The 19,559-nt window shown below is 37.6% G+C and overlaps 1 protein-coding gene and 1 long non-coding RNA gene across 2 annotated transcripts in view; one reads left to right on the top strand and one right to left on the bottom strand.

Annotated features, from left to right (window-relative positions):
* Positions 1-994: 994 nt before the first annotated feature.
* Positions 995-2,826, bottom strand: LOC140526831 (uncharacterized). Its single transcript, XR_011974552.1, has 3 exons — positions 2,211-2,826; positions 1,583-1,698; positions 995-1,120 (listed from the first exon to the last, which is right to left on the bottom strand). It is a non-coding gene; the product is annotated as an uncharacterized lncRNA (long non-coding RNA).
* Positions 1,692-19,559, top strand: part of SLC2A12 (solute carrier family 2 member 12) — a 72,877-nt gene continuing 55,009 nt past the window's right edge. The window contains exon 1 of the mRNA XM_072643391.1: positions 1,692-2,036. Coding sequence (XP_072499492.1) covers positions 1,913-2,036 — 124 coding nt within the window. The 5' untranslated portion in view covers positions 1,692-1,912. The remainder of the gene's footprint in view (positions 2,037-19,559) is intronic.

Raw genomic sequence — 19,559 nt, 5'->3', positions numbered from 1 at the left:
GTGTGCAGAAGAGGAATCCTTCTGATGGTATATATATATATCAGAGCATGGTTGAAACAGTCCAGGCAAAATTTCACTCTTGGGAATTTTACACCCAACTCTGACTATTACCTTCTAGTCTCCACTTTCCAATCCTATTTTGACCTCGTGCTATTGGTTGTACTAAGTAGGGACAATGTGGTGTAACTGAAAGAACATTGAATTGAGTTGAGGGATTTGTGTTCAAGTCATGAATCTTCCTCTTACTGTGTGACTTAAAGCAGTTACTCAACCTCTTTACACCTCAGAGTCCTCCTCTATAAAATGGAGATAATAATACTTGTACAACTTAACCTCACAAGATTGTTATAAGGATCAAATGAGACAATGTCCATAAAGGTGCTTTGTAAACAATTAATTGCTTTATACACGACAGCCATTTCTTGTTCTGCAGGAAGGAAAATAGACCACAGAATCACAGCTGTAGAACTGGAAGAGATCTTAGAGGCCATCTCATTTTAAAGAGGCCCAGAGCTGTCAAATAACTTGTCAAAGCTCACACAGGTATTAAGTGACAGAGTCAGTGTTCAAACCTGGGTCTTCTCTTAAATTCAGTATTGTTTTGTTTTTTTTTCCCCACAGCACCATGCTGCCTCCAAAGAGTATTTTTCTGGGACATATTTCATAACAATTTATCTCAGAAGAAATTTTGGAACTACTCAGGAGGTTCAAATATCTAGGAGCAAATCTCATGAAAAAAATTACAAATTTTTTTCATACCCTTATTTTCTGCCTTTATCATCATCATACCACACATGCCAAGGCTAATTGGGTTCAAGGCACTGAACTGAGTGTTTTCATTTTGGTTTCAAGTCAATTTACATTTTCCTTCATTCTCCCTGTCACCCCAGTTTCTGCCCACCACCCCAAAGGCATTATCCGCAGTACTCTAAAATGTCATTTTTGACCTTTCCATCTTGATTTCCCTCTAAACAAATAACTGGATACAAATGGATTGTTATTATTTGGGTTTAATTTGACATCAAGATGCTATCAGAATTTTTTTTTAATCCTCTAGAACCTTTGTGTTTTCTGAGCTCCAAAACTCCTGTTTCTGGGCTTTAACTTGCTTGATGAGAAACTAGGAGAAAAGAGAGATGTGGAAAGAAATTAATCAATCAACAAGTGTATATTAAACGTCTACCATGTACCAGGCACTGTGCTAAATGAAAATGGTGCAAAGACAGTACAATTCCATTATTTTGGAACATGGCTTCTCTGTCACCACGAGGGAAAAAACAAAACGGGACATGGGCTAGGGACTGGGATGGAGATTTTTGCGTTCTATTTAAGGTGCTCAATGTCTCTGGACTAGCAGTCCTGGTGAAAATCTGACACTCCTTTCCTCCCTGGTATGTCTTAGCATAACTAGTTCCTTCTTCTGCAACCTCTGATACCATCTGCCTCGCTTTAGGCATGGAATTTAAGTCCTCCCAGTATCTGCTCTCTCACTTTCTCTCTCTTCCAAAGGTGCAGGGATACAAGAGGCATTCAGAGCCAAGGTCCAAGGAATGTATCAGGGCAGAAGTGTATTAACCCCTACCTCCAAGTCTTTGCTTGAGGGCTGGAGCAACACTTCCGAAGGATGGCCCACCCCCTGGCCGGTGATAGGCTGCTGAGAATAGCAACAGCCTGTGTCACTGGAAAGGGCAAAGCTTTCTGAAATAGAAACAAAAGTTGTTCACAAATCACTCCGGCTTGGCCTGAAGTTCCCCAGCGCCCCCTCCCCCTGAGTCATCCCCCACCCCCATTCTTCTGCTGTCACAGCCTCCTATGCCATGCTGCAATGGGGAAAGTAACCACTCCAACTTCTGTCGGCAGGGCAGGTTCTGATCTCGCATACCCCGAGGAAAGAATGTAACTTGGAGATGACATGATAATGGTACCTGTTCAAAACGTAGAGGAGCCCAGCCCGCTGTGCCAGAGCATGAGAGCGGCGGAGAGGGACAGCAGCGACAGCCCGGGCGGCGCTCAGCGGCAGCTTCTCGCTGCGAGAGGTAAAAAGGCACCCCCACCCCCTTCCCCGTCCCCCGAGCCGGGCCACGGACCCCGGGACTCTAGAGTAGCGAGCCTGGCTAGCGCCGCTGCCCGAGGATGGCGCGCCAGGATGGGCTAGGGATCGGTGCTCGGGAGCTGGGCGATTGGGGTCAAGCCTGCTCCGAGGGACTGACCTTGTTTAAAGACAAAAGGTGAGCTGCGAGCAAAATCTCGGAGCTGCCCTCGGCCGCGGAGACTTGTCCCAGGAGCAGCCAGTGCCCTGAGCGGCTAGTTCTCTCATTCCTCAGAGTCGTGCAGTGGCATGCATACAACCTTCTCATGGCAGAGAAGGCAGAAAGACCTGTTCACATCCATCTGTCCATCCATTCCCATCCATCCCATAGATCCATCCATCCCCCGGCGGGGATGGGGAGGTGGTTGTTCGGGCATTTTCATTTACTCTCTGGCACAATCACACACTCCCCTAGAAAAGCGGATTGCTGGATGACAGTGTCCTTAACCTTGGGTAAGTTAAATGGAAAATCTACAGTAAAGTCATTCAGGAGCATTCTTCCTCCACACACCCCCTTTTTCAAATCTCACACTTGCGCCTATTTGCAATGACTTTAAACCTCTTTTAAAGCCTGGACTGTCTTCTTGGAAGGAAACTTTTCCATTACTGTTGCTCATAAAGTTTGAGCTAATTCATTTCACTTGTCTCCGCGAAAGCAAAGTAACTTTCTTTGGCTCTAAAGTTACTTTGTTGTTAGTTTACATGCAGAAATTTCCAGTGCCACACAGCAGGTTTCTGGCTCCCTCTCCTCGATCACTATGTGCTCAAAGAATGAAAACTCATTTTGCTATTAGCCAAAGTCTAACGTAATCAGATAAATCTGCTGCTGAAAATAAAAATCATGTACTACATTCCAAAGACAAAACTGTGGGCATCCTTTGTAACTAAGGGTGTCTGTGTATCAGAATATGACACATTCATTCATAATTTAAGTGTGTAGCTAAGCCTACATAATAATGAGTTCTTATAATGGGATTCTACCGTATTCCTGGGTTTTTAAAAATGTTATTTATGGTTTTAAAAAAATGTTCTTTGACTGAATGCTTGTTTGCTGACAGCTGTCTGCCACTAATAGAGCATTCAGATTTAATTGTAATTGACTTTGATCATTAGGGCATCAATATTTCATTTCTCTCTATAAAATTTCAGAATATTTGCATAGCTTCACGTATGAAAAATAAGTTATGTGATAGAGTAAAACGTTTGATAATGTTATGCAGTAATTTAATTGGCAAAGATTTATCAGATGCCTACTGTGTGCAGTATACTATTAGGTACTGGGAGAGATAGGAAAATTTATGAGACATGGTCTTTACCCCACAGAATTGTTACACCAAGGGAGAGATGATATGAATACAATTAATTATAATATGAAATATCATATGTTAAATGCATAATAAAGGTAGACCTAAGTTCTGTGACTGTTCAAATGGAGAGATCAGTTCTGTTAGAGATTAGCAGAGGTGGGCATTTAATCTGGGCTTTAAGGGATTTAAAACTATGCAGAGATAGGAGTGTCAATAAAGGAAGAAGGGATTCCAGGGAGAAGAATAAATATTAATTGACTGATTTTATGAAAAAAATGATATAGTGACATCATAATAATAATTATTTAATAGACTATAAGCTCCTTGAGTGCAGGAATTGTTTTCTTTGTAACCTAGCACTGAGACAGTCTCTTGCATATAGGCACTTAAATTTGTTAAATTCAATAATATGTAGCATTTATTTTTTTATTTTTTTCATTAATTTTATTTATTTTCATTAATTTTATTTATTTATTTATACATTTTTATTTATTGTTCTACAATCACTACCATATAACTTAGATTTTTTTTCCCCTTTCTCCCCCCCTTCCACTCCTTCCCTGAGATGGCGTACAATTTTATATAGGTTCTACACATGCATTCCTATTAAATACATTTTCACTATAGTCATGCTGTGTAGGAGAATTAAAATGAATGGGAGAAATCATATAACAAACCAAAACGTAATACACACACAAAAAAATGATCTGCTACATTCTGCAATTGAATTCCATAGTTCTTTCTCTGGATGTGGAAGGCATTTTGCCTTAAAAGACCATTGGGAATTTTTTTAAGTCCTTGCATTGCAATGAAGTTCCAAGTCTACCAGAAAAAACTCTCGCACACTGTGGTCGTTGCTGTGCACAAAGTTCTCCTGGTTCTGCTCCTTTCACTGAGCATCAGATCATATAAGTCTCTCTGGGCCTCTCTGAAGTCTTCCTATTCATCATTTCTTATAGCACAATAGTATTCCATTACATTCATATACCATAATTTATTTAGCCATTCCCCAATTGATGGGCATCCCCTTGATTTCCAGTTTTTGGCCACCACAAAGAGTGCTGCTGTAAATATTTTTGGACATGTGGGACCCTTTCTCATTTTTGTGATCTCTTTGGGATACAGTCCTACAAGCGATATTGCTGGGTCAAAGGGTATGCACATTTTTGTAGCCCTTTGGACATACTTCCAAATTGCTCTCCAGAATGGGTGGATCAGCTCACAGCTCCACCAGCAATGAATTAGTGTTGTAGCTCTCCCACATCCTCTCCAACATTTATCATCTTCCTGTTCTGTCATGTTTGCCAATCTCATAGGTGTGATGTGGTACCTCAGAGTTGTTTTGATTTACATCTCTCTAATCAAAAGTGATTTAGAGCATTTTTTCATATGACTGTAGATATCTTTAATTTCTTCCTCTGAGACTGCATGTTCATATTCTTTGACTATTTATCAACTGGGGAACGTAGCATTTTAAGATGCAGAAATAACTTGTTAAATAAATCTTATGAGTTAGGTAATGCAAATATTGTTTTGCAGCCAGAGAAACTGAGACTCAGAGAGGTTAAATGAATTATCCAGGTGTAACACTATTGATTATGTGCCTGAAGGGCTTACATTATTGTGGAAAAATCAAATTGGTGACTAATGGAAAAAAAATACATTTGGCCTTGGAATTCTTTTTTTGTCTCTTATCTGTGAATTCAAAACTCTACTAAAGTAATGAAGCTCCACTGCTAAGACTGAACTCAATGAATGGGAAACCTCCCCAGATTTCTTATTCTATATCTTTCTTCACTTATTCCCTGATACCCTCTTTAAATTGGGAGTAAACAGTGTCATCTCTCAACAAGTTCCACCCCAAAGTAGAACTGCTATTTCTCCTTTAAGAATTGCCTTCACTGTCTGGCTCACATCTTTCCTAAAAGTACCAATTCAGAAAAAAAGTAAATAGAAATAGTAGTAAATCAATAAAAGGGAGAAGGTGATAATGTCATAAGAAAAAGATTTGCTAGGAAAGTAAATAAATTAACTGTGAATAATTGAAAATTGGTTGTGTAATTTTGTTGGTTTTGATAAAATGGTATATTTTGATAAGTTCTACAACTATACAACTCCATAAGTCTCCCACAGAAATGCAAAATATAGTTTATAAATAATGATAGCTGACATTTGTATAGCTGACACTGTATTTATATTATCTATGCATTTTACTTATATAAAAATGTACCTATACCCCTAAAAATGTATTGAAATTGAATTCTTTGAGTATTAAAAATGGTAAATGACTAGGCTGTTATGGCTATTCCATTTATATTTTAAATATATTTATTAATTTTTTCTTATTAGGATTTTAAAATTCTTAATTATTTCTAAAAGAAAAAAAACCCCTTCCTCTCTCATCTAGATTGAATCCTCATAATGAAGGAAACAGAAACACCTGATACAACGACTACATCTGACAATGTAAATGATATTCTGCCCTCTAGTCCTTTGCCCATCTTCCATGAGGAAGGATGTGTGTTTAAATGAAAGCATTATTGTATAGAAAAGGACTCAAAATGTTCCTTTAAAAAATCGTGGCAACTGAATCCTGCCTTGTTTTTTCTGCAAATGGTTTGGACTATACCTGAATAGATGAACTAAATTATTAATAGGAACTTTTCTAAACTACCCAAGGCATGTATGAGTTTCAAAGGCAATGATATAGATATAGATATAGATATAGATATAGATATAGATATAGATATAGATGTAGATATATATGTTGCATAATATGGTTGCAGACACACATGCTCTATATTAAAGAAAGGTGCTTTGTAAGACAAACAATTCATTCAATCGTTTTGGTCTTTAAAATTAAGAATGATAGTTCTAGTTAATGAGAAGAGTCAGGAGGCCTGAATTCTTGGCCCAGCTGTAACACTAGCTGTGTGACTTGGGACAAGTTTACCCAGCCTCTCTCCATTTATTCAGCTATAAAGAGGAAGGAGTTAGATTAGAAGATCTCTAAGGTCCTATCCAGCCCTAATGATATTTAAGATAATATTTGCCTCATACTTTGAGCTTCCACTTGAAGGATCTACTCCTTTCTACTTCTCTTTTATATAATTTAGAACATTAATGATCATGAAGTCATTAATGGAGGAAGGTTTCTGCATTTCCCTAGAGGCAGAAACTGAAGCATGAAGAAAGGTGAATTACACAACGAGGGCAAGGGGTCATGGACTTATAGACTTAAGTCTGGAAGGGACCACTGTGGACACCTTATGCAATTCTTTTGGTTTGCAAATGAGGAATTTGAGATCTAGGGAAGTTAAGTGACTTGACCAAGGTTATCTACACAGTGGTAGAGGCAGGAATAAAGTCCTGTGTCTTTTCTGTTATATATACCACACCCTCTCTGCCTGAGGATATTCTCTCCTTGTTACTCTCCCAAGATTCTGTTATCACATCATAAGGATTATTGATTCAAAAGATTCTCCTTCTTGACTTTGGGGATACAATGGAAAAAATACTGAATAGAAGAAGAAAATTCTATTCAGATCCTATTTCTTATGCTTATTACCTGTGTGATCATGGGCATATGATTTGGTTTATTCAAATGTAAAATGAAGAGATTGAATTAGAGTGCCTTGAAGATTCCTTCCATCTCTAGTTCCATGACCATATCATGCTACATATCCTTCTTTCTCTCTCTCTCTCTTTTTCTCTTTGTCTCCCCATCTCTCCTTCCCCCCTCTGTCTCTCTCCTTCCTCCCTCCTGTTCTTCTTCCTTCCTTTCTCTCTCTCTTTCCCTCCTCTTTCTTTTTCTTCCTTTTTTTCTCTCCCTCTGTCGTACTCCTTTTCTTTCTCTTTTTTCCTCTCCTTCCTCCCTCCCTCTCTTCCTTCCTTCCTTTCCTTTTTTTCTTTCTTTCATCACAGGAGCCAGAACTCATGTTGGTACAGTGGTTAGGTCATTGGACTTAGAATCAAGAAGATCTGGGTTTTTGCCTTGTTACTCTGGACAAGGCCCTTTACTTCTTTGAGACTTAGTTTCTGCATGTATAAAATTAAGAAGTTGAACTAGATGGCCCCTGAGGTTTCATTAAGCTCTGGAACTATGATATGGTCTTTTTCTCCCATTGGTTTTCCTCTCTTCTTCCTTCTTCTAGAAAAGTAAGAAATATCATAGACAGTATTCTACTCATTACACATGTAACTCCATCTTGATTCAAGTCTAGGCAGTTTCTTGCAGGATACTCCTGTGATGTTGAGTGCTGCACTGGCAGAGGGAGAGGATCCTTCTGATGGGTGAGAGCCTTTTTAAAGTAGAAAGACTCCGGATGGGTGAGAAGCAGAGCAAGGTACCAAATTTTCAGTGGTGAAGGGGATGCAGCACTCAGCATTACAGGACTGTTCTTCTATAAATTGCCTCAAGCTGGGGCTGGGAGTGAGGTTACACATGTATACAAGATGATAGCTTCATAATTTCTGATACCTCAGCCAAGACTCACAAATTTCAAGTGGAACTTTGCATAGAGAGGCTGAATTACAAGAAAGCTTCACCACAATTTTGTGCTTCAAGAGAGGACATTATTGGCTGTATGTATCAGACTATGGTGTATGTAATATATGCATATGAAGGATGAATCAGGTCATTTTAAAAATATTTTTTTAATTATAGGAGACTTATGTGGTTCATTATCTAAATATATCTAAACACTTAAAAGTTAATTGCTACATATACAACTTGAATAGCAGCTTCACCAGTAGCATTTTTCCAATAAAAGTTAGTTTAACATGTGGCTAGTAAAGTCACCCATACACATTAAGGATACATTTCTTATTCACTTCTCTAAAAAATGTATTAAATCTAAGCTGAACACTCATGAGTTTCTGAGATACTTCCTGATTTAGTACCAACTGAGAAAGTTATGTTCATAGTACACGTTCAATAGTGTACTGTTGTTTTCCTAGAAAATCTGGGTTTATTCATGACACAAAAGCTTTTCTCTTCTGATATATCATATGATATATTGGTGCCCAATCTTCTCTTACAGCTTACCTCAGGTCCCTAGCTCTTTGGACTATTTCTCAGAAAATTTCTTTGTCTTTACTTATTTGTACGCATGTTACATTCCTTACCCCCAGTAGAATGCAAACTTCTTTGAGGAAAAAAGTTTGATTTTCCTTTCTATCTCTAGTGCTGAACACAGTATTGTGTTGTGTTGTGTTGTGTTATAGTAAAGTAGAAAAATGCTGCATTTGAGGTCAGAACTCTTACTACCTTTTTGACACTGGGCAAGTTACTTGAACTGCTCTGGGCCACAGGTTCCTCATCGGAGGAATACTAGAGTTGGACCAAATGACTTTTAAGTTTGTAATCATATGATACCTAATAGGTGCTTAATAAATGTCAGTTAAATAAGATAAGAATCGCTGACTTGGAAGAGATCATTTTTTAAGTGACTGAATTTCAGGACTGTTCTAGTCCTTCTACAGTAATTGGGTCATTTTTCATAAGGCTGAACAAAAATGTACATAAAGCTGATTTCAGGGGCTTTTAAGAGTGGCAATTTTTAAATTATAAATAATTTTAATTAAGAAAAACAATGGAAAAATATAACCATTCCTTTCATTTATATTAGTATAAAATTTATTTTTGAGATAAGTTAGATATAATTTAAAAAAAAAAATGTGAAATCGTCTTTACCTAAGGTATTGAATGCTTCTTCAGAAATCCTCCTGACTCAGGCTAGTTTGGCATCCTATTTGTGGGTTACCAAACTGTATTTCAACATTTGTAAGCCTTGGTCTTTTCAGGTTTATAGTTCTGAAAGGAAGGTAAGAAAGATGGATAATGACAGTTGAGAAGCCAACGTCTTTAAGTGAAACCCCTAATGTAGACATGGAAGGTTTTTTTGGTTTGTTTGTTTTTAAGAGAGATATAGAGTTATGAATAATATGTACTTTGTAGTAAGAGTTCCAACCTGAATGGGATATTTCATTTTATTTAGGAAACTATAGGAAACCCCAAGGCAGGATCACAGGAAGACTGTTTCATGGCACAAACAGGTTTATTTTATATAGGGCTGCCAAGTTTGAAAACAAAAGGCATTCAAGCATTAACTGGTAAACGCTGATGTGCTGGGTAGTAAAGGGGTGGCATTTTTCTGCCTTATATTTCTCTGGCATCAGTAAACTAGACCATCCTTTACAGACTAACTCTGATGCCTTGTTATTACTTGGAGATGAACCTGGGTATTAGAAGAATATTTTAGGCTAGCTCTCAACATTCCTACCAAAGCTGGAAAGTTTGAGTATGGGCTTAAGAAGGAGAAGTTTAGTTAAATATTGAGAGACTCATCATCAAAAGGTTGGCCACTGAGAGATTTTTATTATTTATTCTTAGCCACAACAGTTTCTGAAGACCATCCACCAGGGCCTAGAACTGTTGTGATCCCACACTGATGAAATTATAAACTTGTGAAGTAAGATGGATTACCTCAGGTGCCACTTATTTGCTGTTTGACCTTGTGACTTCATTTTCTTCTATGATCCCTAAAGTTCCTTCCAGCATTGATATGATCCAAATAGCTACCCCTCCCACTGAGCTTTTGTCAATCTAGACAACACTGATTTTTCTCCTTTCTAATCACCTATAGTACTGTACCTATAGTACTAATCACCTATGTACTGTGCATTAAGGCACTTGATTGTATATTCAGCCCGTACAGTATTAGATGCTATTGCCTTGTAAGTCTTTCATGTCTTGTGTAAGTTTTGTCTGTCAGTTAGATTTCCACTCAACAAGTGGAAGGAGTATTGGATTTGGAATAAGAGGATTTGAGTCCCAATTCTATCACTTATGACCTAGGAGACCTTGGGTAAGATTTTTAACATCTTGGGTCCTTAGTTCCTCATCTGTAAAATGATAAGAATGAGCTATATGGTTTCTAAGGTCCCTTCTATCTTTAAATCTGTGATCCTGAGTACCTACTATGTGCAAAGCATTTGCTAGATGCTAGAGCTATGAAGAAAAAAAATCAAACAGTTCCTACCCTCAAGAGGTATACATTCTAATAGGTGATTAAAATATCTAGACAGATAGGAAAATAGAAAATAATATTGAGGAGAAAGAGACCATTAAACACTTCAGATAATCAAAAATAAAAAAAGCTTCCTGTAGAATATGGGTACCCAAGTTGAACTTTGACAAAAGCTATGGATTCTAAGAAGTCAAAGTAAGGAGGGAGTGCATTTCAGATATAAGGAAGAGCCAGATAGGCAAAGATAGAGACAGGAAGTAGAATGTCGAGTTTGGGGACAGCAAGTAGATTACGAGCTATTTAGGGACTGGCCATATTTAGTTATAGCTATACACACACACACACCACACACACACACACAGACACACACACACAGACACACACACACCTCCCCACAGCCCCTAGCACTGAGCATACTGCTGAGCTGGAAGCATTCAGTAATCATGTGTGAAATTGAATTGAGTTGAATAAATGATATTCTTAAAAATTTTGTTAAGGTAGTGTGGATCTGAGACATGAAATTGTCAAGGACTGCAAAGAAAACCAACGGATAAACATTTTATAAACTACGATGAAATATGATAGTATAGTTAGGTGGATTTGGAACTTGTTGAACAACTAGACCCAAAGAGTAGTTGTTGATTGATTTCAACTTTGAGGAAAATCTCTAATGAAATGCCCCAGAAATCTGTTATTGACCCTGTTCAATCTTTTTTATAGTGATATGGATGAAGGCGCATATGGCATGCTTATCAGATTTTCAGATAATTTAAAGTTGAGATCACGTTGGATGATGAAATGTAGGTCCTAAATTATCTCACCAGGCTAAATGATGGACCGACTCAACAAAAATATATAAAAGTTCTGTGATATTTTCTGTGTATGGAATTCCTATTGTAAGAACACCCTCTAGCAGGCTAATATCACAGACTGCTATTCATCTATGATTTAGCAGGTGAGTGAGTCCTAGGGATTAGTTTGAGGCTCATAAGAAGTAAATAATTTGTACAAAATTACACAATTTGTAAATATCAGAGGCAGTATTTGAACTCAAACTTTTCTGACTTCAAATTTAGCACCCTATCCACTATGCAACACTATCTTTATGAAGCTTCTATGAAAAGTCAGATTCACCTCTCATGCAAATCAATGCCATATCTTATCCAGACCCTGTCTCTCTCCAGAGCACCGGTCTTGTATCATTCTCTTGCCAGCTAGATGCCCTCCCTCCTTTCTCCTCTTCTCTCTTTTTTCTTCCTTCTGAGCCATTTTTTTTTGGAATTATTCAAAAATTTGTATTTATAACTTTTATTTTTATTTCTCAATATATGCATCCCTATCCCTTTCTCAAAGAACCAACCCTTATAACAAAGAATTTTAAAAAAGAAAAGAAAAAAAGTTTAGCAGTGCTAACCAACATAATGACCGAGTCTGACACATGCAGTATTCCACACCCACAATCCCTCTTTTTGCAAAGAATGAATGGAAGTACACTCTTATGTCTCTTCTTTGAGGACAGCCTCGGTTGTTATAATTATATAGCATCCAGTTTATCTTCAAGTGGATGTCGCATAGGTATCTCAACTTCAATGTGTCCAACAAGAACTCATTTACTGCTCTCCCTTCCCAAAAGCATCCTTTTTTCTGTTACAGCTCCGCTACTCTTCTAGTCACCCAAGCTTGCATCTTCTGAGTTATCCCTGAGTCTTCACTGTCCTTCATTTCCTGTATCCAATCAATTGCTAAGTCTTGTCAATTCTACCTCTACAACATCTTTCGTATCTATCTCCTCTCTATTTGCATGACAACTAATCAGACTCTCCCACCTAAACTAGCTCAAATTTGAATTGGTCTCTCTGCCTGTGGTCTCTTCTCTCTCCAATCCATCTCCCACACAGTTGCCAGATTGGTATTCTTTTAAAAAAAAATTAAATTTTTAAATTCTAAATATAAACACTTCCCAAATCCAAGTATGTACATATGTAAGAATGAACACAAAAGAGGATTGTATATGAAACTGCTTATTTTTAATTTCATACAGTTTACTTTTTCTTTAAAAAATATGTAATAAATTCAGTCTATTACTTTTAAAACTCTCCTCTTTGTCTCTGCTTCCTTCTGAGCTTTCATATGTTCTCTTCCATATATTTTAAAAAATGTTTCAGTACTCTTCTTTTTTTGGCATTACTCTTGCTAATCTCTCCACACTCTTCCCCCCCCACCCTCAAAATAAATGTAGAGGGGGAAAAATATCTTATAACAAACAAGCATCGTCAAGCAAAGCCAATGCCCACAGTGGTTATGTTCATATCTCTTTGCTTCCCTTGAACCTGTTTCTTCTGTATCAGAAGGTGGAAGCTCACTTCCTCAGCAGGGAGGTGCTCTGGAGTTGTGACTTGTCATTGCTTTGATGAAAGTTCTTATGTCTTTGAGTTACTTTTTTTTTTTTTTTACTGTTGATGTTATTGTACAAATCGTTCTCCTGGTTCGGCTCACTTAATTCTGCACTAATTCATAGTTGCCAAAATTCTTTGAAATGATCTCCTTTGACATTTCTTATGGCACAGTACTGTTCCAATCCGTGCATATACTATTGTTTCTTTAGTCATTTCCCGGTCTATGGGCACCCCTTCACAGTGTAGTTCTTTGTTTACTTTTTAAAAAATTTCTCCTCAGGATCAGGAAGTTTGTTTTGTTTGCAACTATTCCTTCCTTGGTATTATCCTCTGCCTTACCCGCTTCTCTTTCCTATTAATGCCTGTTTCCCTGTTGAGTCTGGTATAATTCTATACCAAATTGTATGTGTGTATATGTGTATGTGTGGTATGATTATATTTGTGTATGCATATATCTTTCTTCTTAGATAGGAGTAAGACTTACCATATGCCTGACCATCATAAACCTTCCCTTGAGAAGGGAGAGTTTTATCCATTTATGAGAAAGAGCACATTTTACCTCTTTCTTCCTCCTTTCTACACTAATGAATTCCTTTTACTCACTGTTCTGTTTCTCCTCTTCAAACCCTACGAATACAACCAATATATCCCCAGGTCCTCTGTTTTTCTTATTTAACTTCCTCAACAGCAGTAAGGTCATGAAGAGACATTTGTTTCTTCCCTCCCTATTAAATGTTAGCACTGTATCATCGTAAGCGTCTTCCAATTGCTCAAATAAAGTTTCCTTTCTAGTTTTCTCTTGACTTGTGTATATTCAGCTCTGATCTTTTCATTTAAAAATGCTTTAAAATTTCCAATTCCATTAGAGGTTCATTCTCTCTTTCCCTCTCACCCCCATCCCCACCCTCCTCCACCCCATAGAATTATGCTTAGCTTTTCAGGTAAGCACATGTACACTCTGTGTCACATGTCCTGCCATGTTTCTAAATGTTTCCTTTACTTTTCTTTTACTAATAATGAAAGAAAATATCTTTTAATATGCTGAGCTATTTTTAAATCTCTTTTAGTCAAAAAAATATAGCCAAAGCTAGGGCATGGACCATATTAGTCAGTGGTCACTAAACAAAGGATGCAAACAGGGCATGTTCAAGAGAGGGAGATGACACTATTTGAATGTATCCTAGAAACCTTATCAAAGGGGGAAGGTTTTAAATCCGATAAACTATTCTGTCACTCACTATACTCTGCCATTCTCTTCCAACAAAAAAAATTCTCTAAAAATCATAAATACAAAAAATGTTTTTATTTAAAATGAAAGTCTTAATAAAAAAAGACAACACAATCATACTAATTCATATCTTTTGCCATGGGCTTAAAGAATAATTCCTCTTCAAGGCCTTACAGATTTAAAAAGACACAGAGATGGTGATTATAGGTATTCATGAGAAATGATGGGAAATAAAGGCTGCCTCTCCATTGTACCTGGTGGGAATGAGTAGGTTACAACACATTGGCAGTGAAGGTTTGAGAGAAACTTGCTAAACAATACCTTCAGAAAAGTATTTAATTAGAAGGGGAAATGCACTTGTGCCATATTGAAGGTAAAGGATAACAGATAGATGGCCTGAGTGTTTACTTGTTATTCATGCTGTGTGGAGAGATCATCCAGAAGGCAGAACTAGAAAGAAATGGGTAGGAGTTGCAAAGAGATAAATTTGACTTGATATAATGAAGAAAATTTCCTAACAATTAGTGCTGCCTGAAAGGAGAAAGAACAGTCTTAGGAAGTGGCGAATTTACCCTCATTGGAGACCTTAAATGAAAACCGGGGCAATCCTTTATCAGGTATGTTATAGCAGAGATTTCTCTTTCAGGTATGGGTTGGATTAGATGGCTTTCAAATTTTTTTTCTCTCTTGAGATTCTGTGATTGTGCAACCTAGAAGAAGGCTTCCAGCATGTTAGGACCTCTATGGCACAATTACAGAGGGGCATCATCAAAGTCAGAAAAAAAGGTAAGGAAAATTGTGCAGCTTGCACCAATGAAGAAGAACCCATATTGGTGAGTCACGCATACATTTAAGTATCACATTATAGATATTGCAAGATGAAATCTTCTTGAGAGGAGAGGATAAATCAGGGGATAGGAGTGGGGAGAGGCACAGGAACTAGGGATTAAATGGTAGGGTAAAAAATAACTGAAATGTGGGTAAAGTATCGGGAGTTCCTAGAAAAATATTCAGCCATATCCTGAATGACCTTGGATAAGTCACTTAACCATTTAACCATTTTGAGACTCAATTTCCTCATGAGAACTCTTCAGAAATTAGAAGATATAATCATGTTTACCTTAAGACTTCTCTTAATGATTCATAGAGGAGGGAGAATGAAAGGAATGTGGGAAAAGAGAAGGAAAAGCTGACTAACCACTCTTAGCCTTGGATGACATTCCAAAAGTAACTGTTGACTATGATGTCGCATTCTCAGTCTACCAGAATCAGTGATGGAAAGAGTTATGGCTTCAATTCAATTCAATTTAACAAATATCTATTACATATTGAGAAGCAGCATAGCTGGAGTGGATGGAGAGCTGACCTTGGAGTCACTAAGGTATGGGTTCGAGTCCAGTTCGTGCTACACACTGATTAAAAAACCTGGGGCAAGTCACTTTACCTTTCCAGACCCCAGGCAATTCTTCAAGACTTTAAGTTTCAGAATACTTGTTAATCAGTTCTGGCAGAGAGAGTTCACTCATAAAATCGTTTATGTTAAGGGCTGGTGATAAGAAGACAAAATACAATAGTCCTTACCCTTAAGAATCTTACATTCAAGGGCAGGGGTCAGAGTCAGGATTGGGGATACACTTGAACATGAACAGCCTCAAACCAGAATTCTTCTTCTGGGAATTGTTGGATGGTGCTCACCATTTAGATCTGGCTTATTCATCTTAAATGGGGTGAGGGGGGACATGCATGTAGACATGGAAAAGTCTATGACTAAAGCCCTTGACACCAATGGAATTCTGACAACTCCTGTGCTTATTTGCATTGGCTTAGTAAGGCTGTATAGGTCCCTTTGTCTATGTAGGTTTAACACCCTCAACTGTGATCCATTGCATGCCTAAACCAAGTTTTAGCTTTTCTTCTGCCTGCTTGGATTCAGCTTTCTTCACATAGGACATCACTTCCTTTCACAATGCCAGAATGTGTCCTTAGGGAGAATAGACGGGTGGAGGGCTCACATGTTTTATGCCTCTTTTGTATGAATGAGTAAGTACACTAAATTAATTTGTCATTAACCTCTATAGTTGGTCAATAGTATGAGACCTTGTCTATGCTCCCTGAAATCCCCAAACTTGACTAGTACCTTGGGGTGTTATGCAAGCTAGGAGGTCCTTGTCAAGCCTTTTGTGACCAAGAGTCACAGTTGTTCATCTCTGAGCTGGATCTTATTATAGTCCCATTTATACAGAATTACATTTGTACATTAGATGTCCAATAAAAGCTATGTAATGAAAATGAAAAATATGATAATCCTTATATGATTATCAAATGGGTTAGCTGGCTACAACATATAGCATGATATAATACTTAAAAAGTATGGTATATATGTAGATGCATATGAATGTCTAAATATGAGTATGATTATAGATATTTAAGCATATGTATATATAAGTATATGTATACATGGGTATATGTATGAATGTGTATATTTTTGTGTATATGTCTATTTATGCATGCATATATGTACACATACATGTGTGTGCATGCCTACATTTATTTATATATCTGTGCTTCATTGCAACCTTCAGGGGAGAGAGGAGGAAAGGGAAAAAAAAGAACAAAGTAAAAAGTGCACAGGAGAGAACAAAGGAAAACTTACAAGGAAGCAAAGAAAGGTTGGACAGCTCAATACAATCTGTAGTATTTATTATAAAGGCTTTCGGGAAATAGAAATTTATTGCCGTATATTTTTAAATCTTCTCTCACACTCTGTTGCACACATAGCAATGCTTTTTTTCTCTTCTTATCTTGTATTATTTTAGTTTTTAGTATTTAAGTTTGGTTTTATTCTTATTTTGTATTTTAGCTTAAAATTAAAAAAAAAAGTCAAATTACAAAAAAAAAAAAAAAAAGTGTGACATGAAACCTAAAACGTGCAAGCCTGCATGTACATATTTTGCTGTATCTGTATACAATTCTGTGTGATGCTGACCTAGGGTGTGCCATTTAAATGAGTTTGCTGATTGAACTGAAGGGGAGAATGGACCAAAAATTATTTGAATACCTTTCCAGACCCCAGGCAATTCTTCAAGACTTTAAGTCTCAGGATACTTGCTAATCAGCCCTAGCAGAGAGAGTTCACTCATAAAATCGTTTATGTTAGGAGCTTTCCCACATGTATGACAATGTTGTCATCAGTTTAATCTTTGGCTTTATGTAGCAATGGACGTGTGGGCTTATCTTTTAAATTTGTAAGCATTCAGATTTTGATAAGACCTAATGAAAAATTGACTGTGGTGTGTGTGTGTGTGTGTGTGTGTGTGTGTGTCTATGTGTGTATGTGTGTACTTGAAGAAGACTGAAGGAGATAACTATGGAATTCCAGAACTGGAAAGGACATGGGTCCTTTTTGGACTAATTGGACACTAGTCTCATTTGCTCATTTTGCAGAAAAGAAAATCAAGGCCTAGAGACTTCACTAGGGCCATCTTGGCTTCAAGCCCGGGACTCTTTCTTCTTTCTCCAACTTCTTATAGAATTTGCATATATTTTTTAGTGCATTTTTGGAATCAGTCAACAAGTCTTTATCAAAATCCTAACAGAGTACATAGTCCCAGGCTGTGCTGGATCAAGAACATTGGACTCTTGGCTTCAAGCCCAGGACTCTTTCTCCTCTCCCTTACTCCTTATAGAATTTGCATATACTTTTTAGTACATTTTTGGAATTGGTCAACAAATCTTAATTAGAAGCCTAACAGGGTGCCTAGTTCTAAAGGCACTTGGGCAGGGGGAAAGGAAGCAAGTGTCCAGTAATTAAAATAGTGAGAAACTAAATGTTTCGTGTTCTATGCCAGTAATATTCATTTCGTCTGACTGGCTATGAGGAATGAACGACACAGCTATTATCGTGGTAACTAATACAGCCCCTGCAAAGGACTGTTTACACTCTGTCTCCTATGACCTTTTGCTGTGTGTCTGAGGACTCTCTTGTATAATGCCTTTTCCTTCTTATAATCTTCTTGAAAACCTCCCTAGACCTCTTTGGGGAAACTTCTTTTGTTCCTGCCCCCTGGCTTCTGTGGCTGCTTTCAGATTAAAATCCTGCCTTCTGCTAGAAGCCTTTCTTGAACCCCCTAAATTATCTCTAATTTATTGTGTATATGTCTTATTTACACATTATTGTTTGCCTGTTGCCTAACCCCATTACACTATGAATTCCTTGAGAGCAGGGACTAGTTTTGTCTTTCTTTGTAGCCCAAGTGCTTAGCACAGTGCCTGGCACCTAGCAGCGATTTAATAAATATTTGTTATTATTGTAATGGGCTCCCCTATTGATCAGAGTCAAGAGGGTGAAAGGGGAGAAGTTAGGGACCCTTTTTCACTGGACAGTGAACTATTCTAAAAAGCAGGGTTTTGCCAAGGAGGTAGCAAAGTCGACTGGCAAAATGCCCAAACAAGCTAAGTAGTGATAATTAAAGTGAAGTAAAACCTTGGCCTCTATGCCCAGACCTGGAGTATTCTCCCTCCTCCCTTCTGCCTCTTAGAATCCCTGGATTCCTTCGAGATTTGGCTCATTGCTGCTTTCTTCAGGAGGCCTTTCCTGGACCCCATGCTGCTAATGCCTGTCCCTATGAGATTACCTTATATCTATTTTGTGTGTTGACTTGTATATAAATATATATGCAAATGTCTTTCCCATTAGAATGTAAGATCCTTGAGGACAGACTTTCCTTTTTCTTAGTATCCTTAGCCCTTAGCACAGTTACCTGGCACATAGTAAAGACTTAATAAATGCTTATTGATTTGATCAATAGTATATGTATATGTAGATATCTAGAGATATATATATCTCTAGATATGTATATCTATAGATATATAGATATAGATATCTAAGTAGATATAGAGATATATAGGTGATACTTTTACATCTCTAGGTAGATTTAGAGACATACAGATGCTTATCTATATCTTTCTATCTAAATGTCAATATATAGATGTAAGGTATTATTACTTAATAGCAGGCAGGATTTAGATTGAAACTAAGGAATGTTCAACTAGTTAAAGAATTTTTCTTCATCTCCCATTGTGAGCTCGTAAATTATTTATGGTTTGAAGGAGGCTAAACCCAAGCTTCCATATGGCCAGTTGAAATGGTGACTGGCATGCTCCATCCCAGGAGGATAGGAAAAGGTACTGTTATATCTGGGCAGCTTGGTGGCACAGTGGATACAGTGCTGGGCCTGGGGTTAGGAAGGCTCATCTTCCTGAGTTCAAATCTGATCTCAGACACCTACTAGCTGTGTGACCATGAGCAAGTCACTTAATCCTGTTTGCCTCAGTTTCCTCTGTAAAATGAGCCAGAGAAGGAAATGGCCAACCACTCCAGTATCTTTGCCAAGAAAACCCCAGATGGGATCCCAAAGAATTAGACGTGACTGAAGAGACTAAACATTGTTATACTTACTAAACAAGTGGTGGCCAGGCACGATGTAGTATGAAAAGCCCCAGACTAGA

Source organism: Notamacropus eugenii, chromosome 2, assembly GCF_028372415.1.
Source record: "Notamacropus eugenii isolate mMacEug1 chromosome 2, mMacEug1.pri_v2, whole genome shotgun sequence".
In the NCBI taxonomy this organism is placed as follows: Eukaryota; Metazoa; Chordata; class Mammalia; order Diprotodontia; family Macropodidae; genus Notamacropus; species Notamacropus eugenii.
This window is presented reverse-complemented; position numbering and strand designations above follow the sequence as displayed.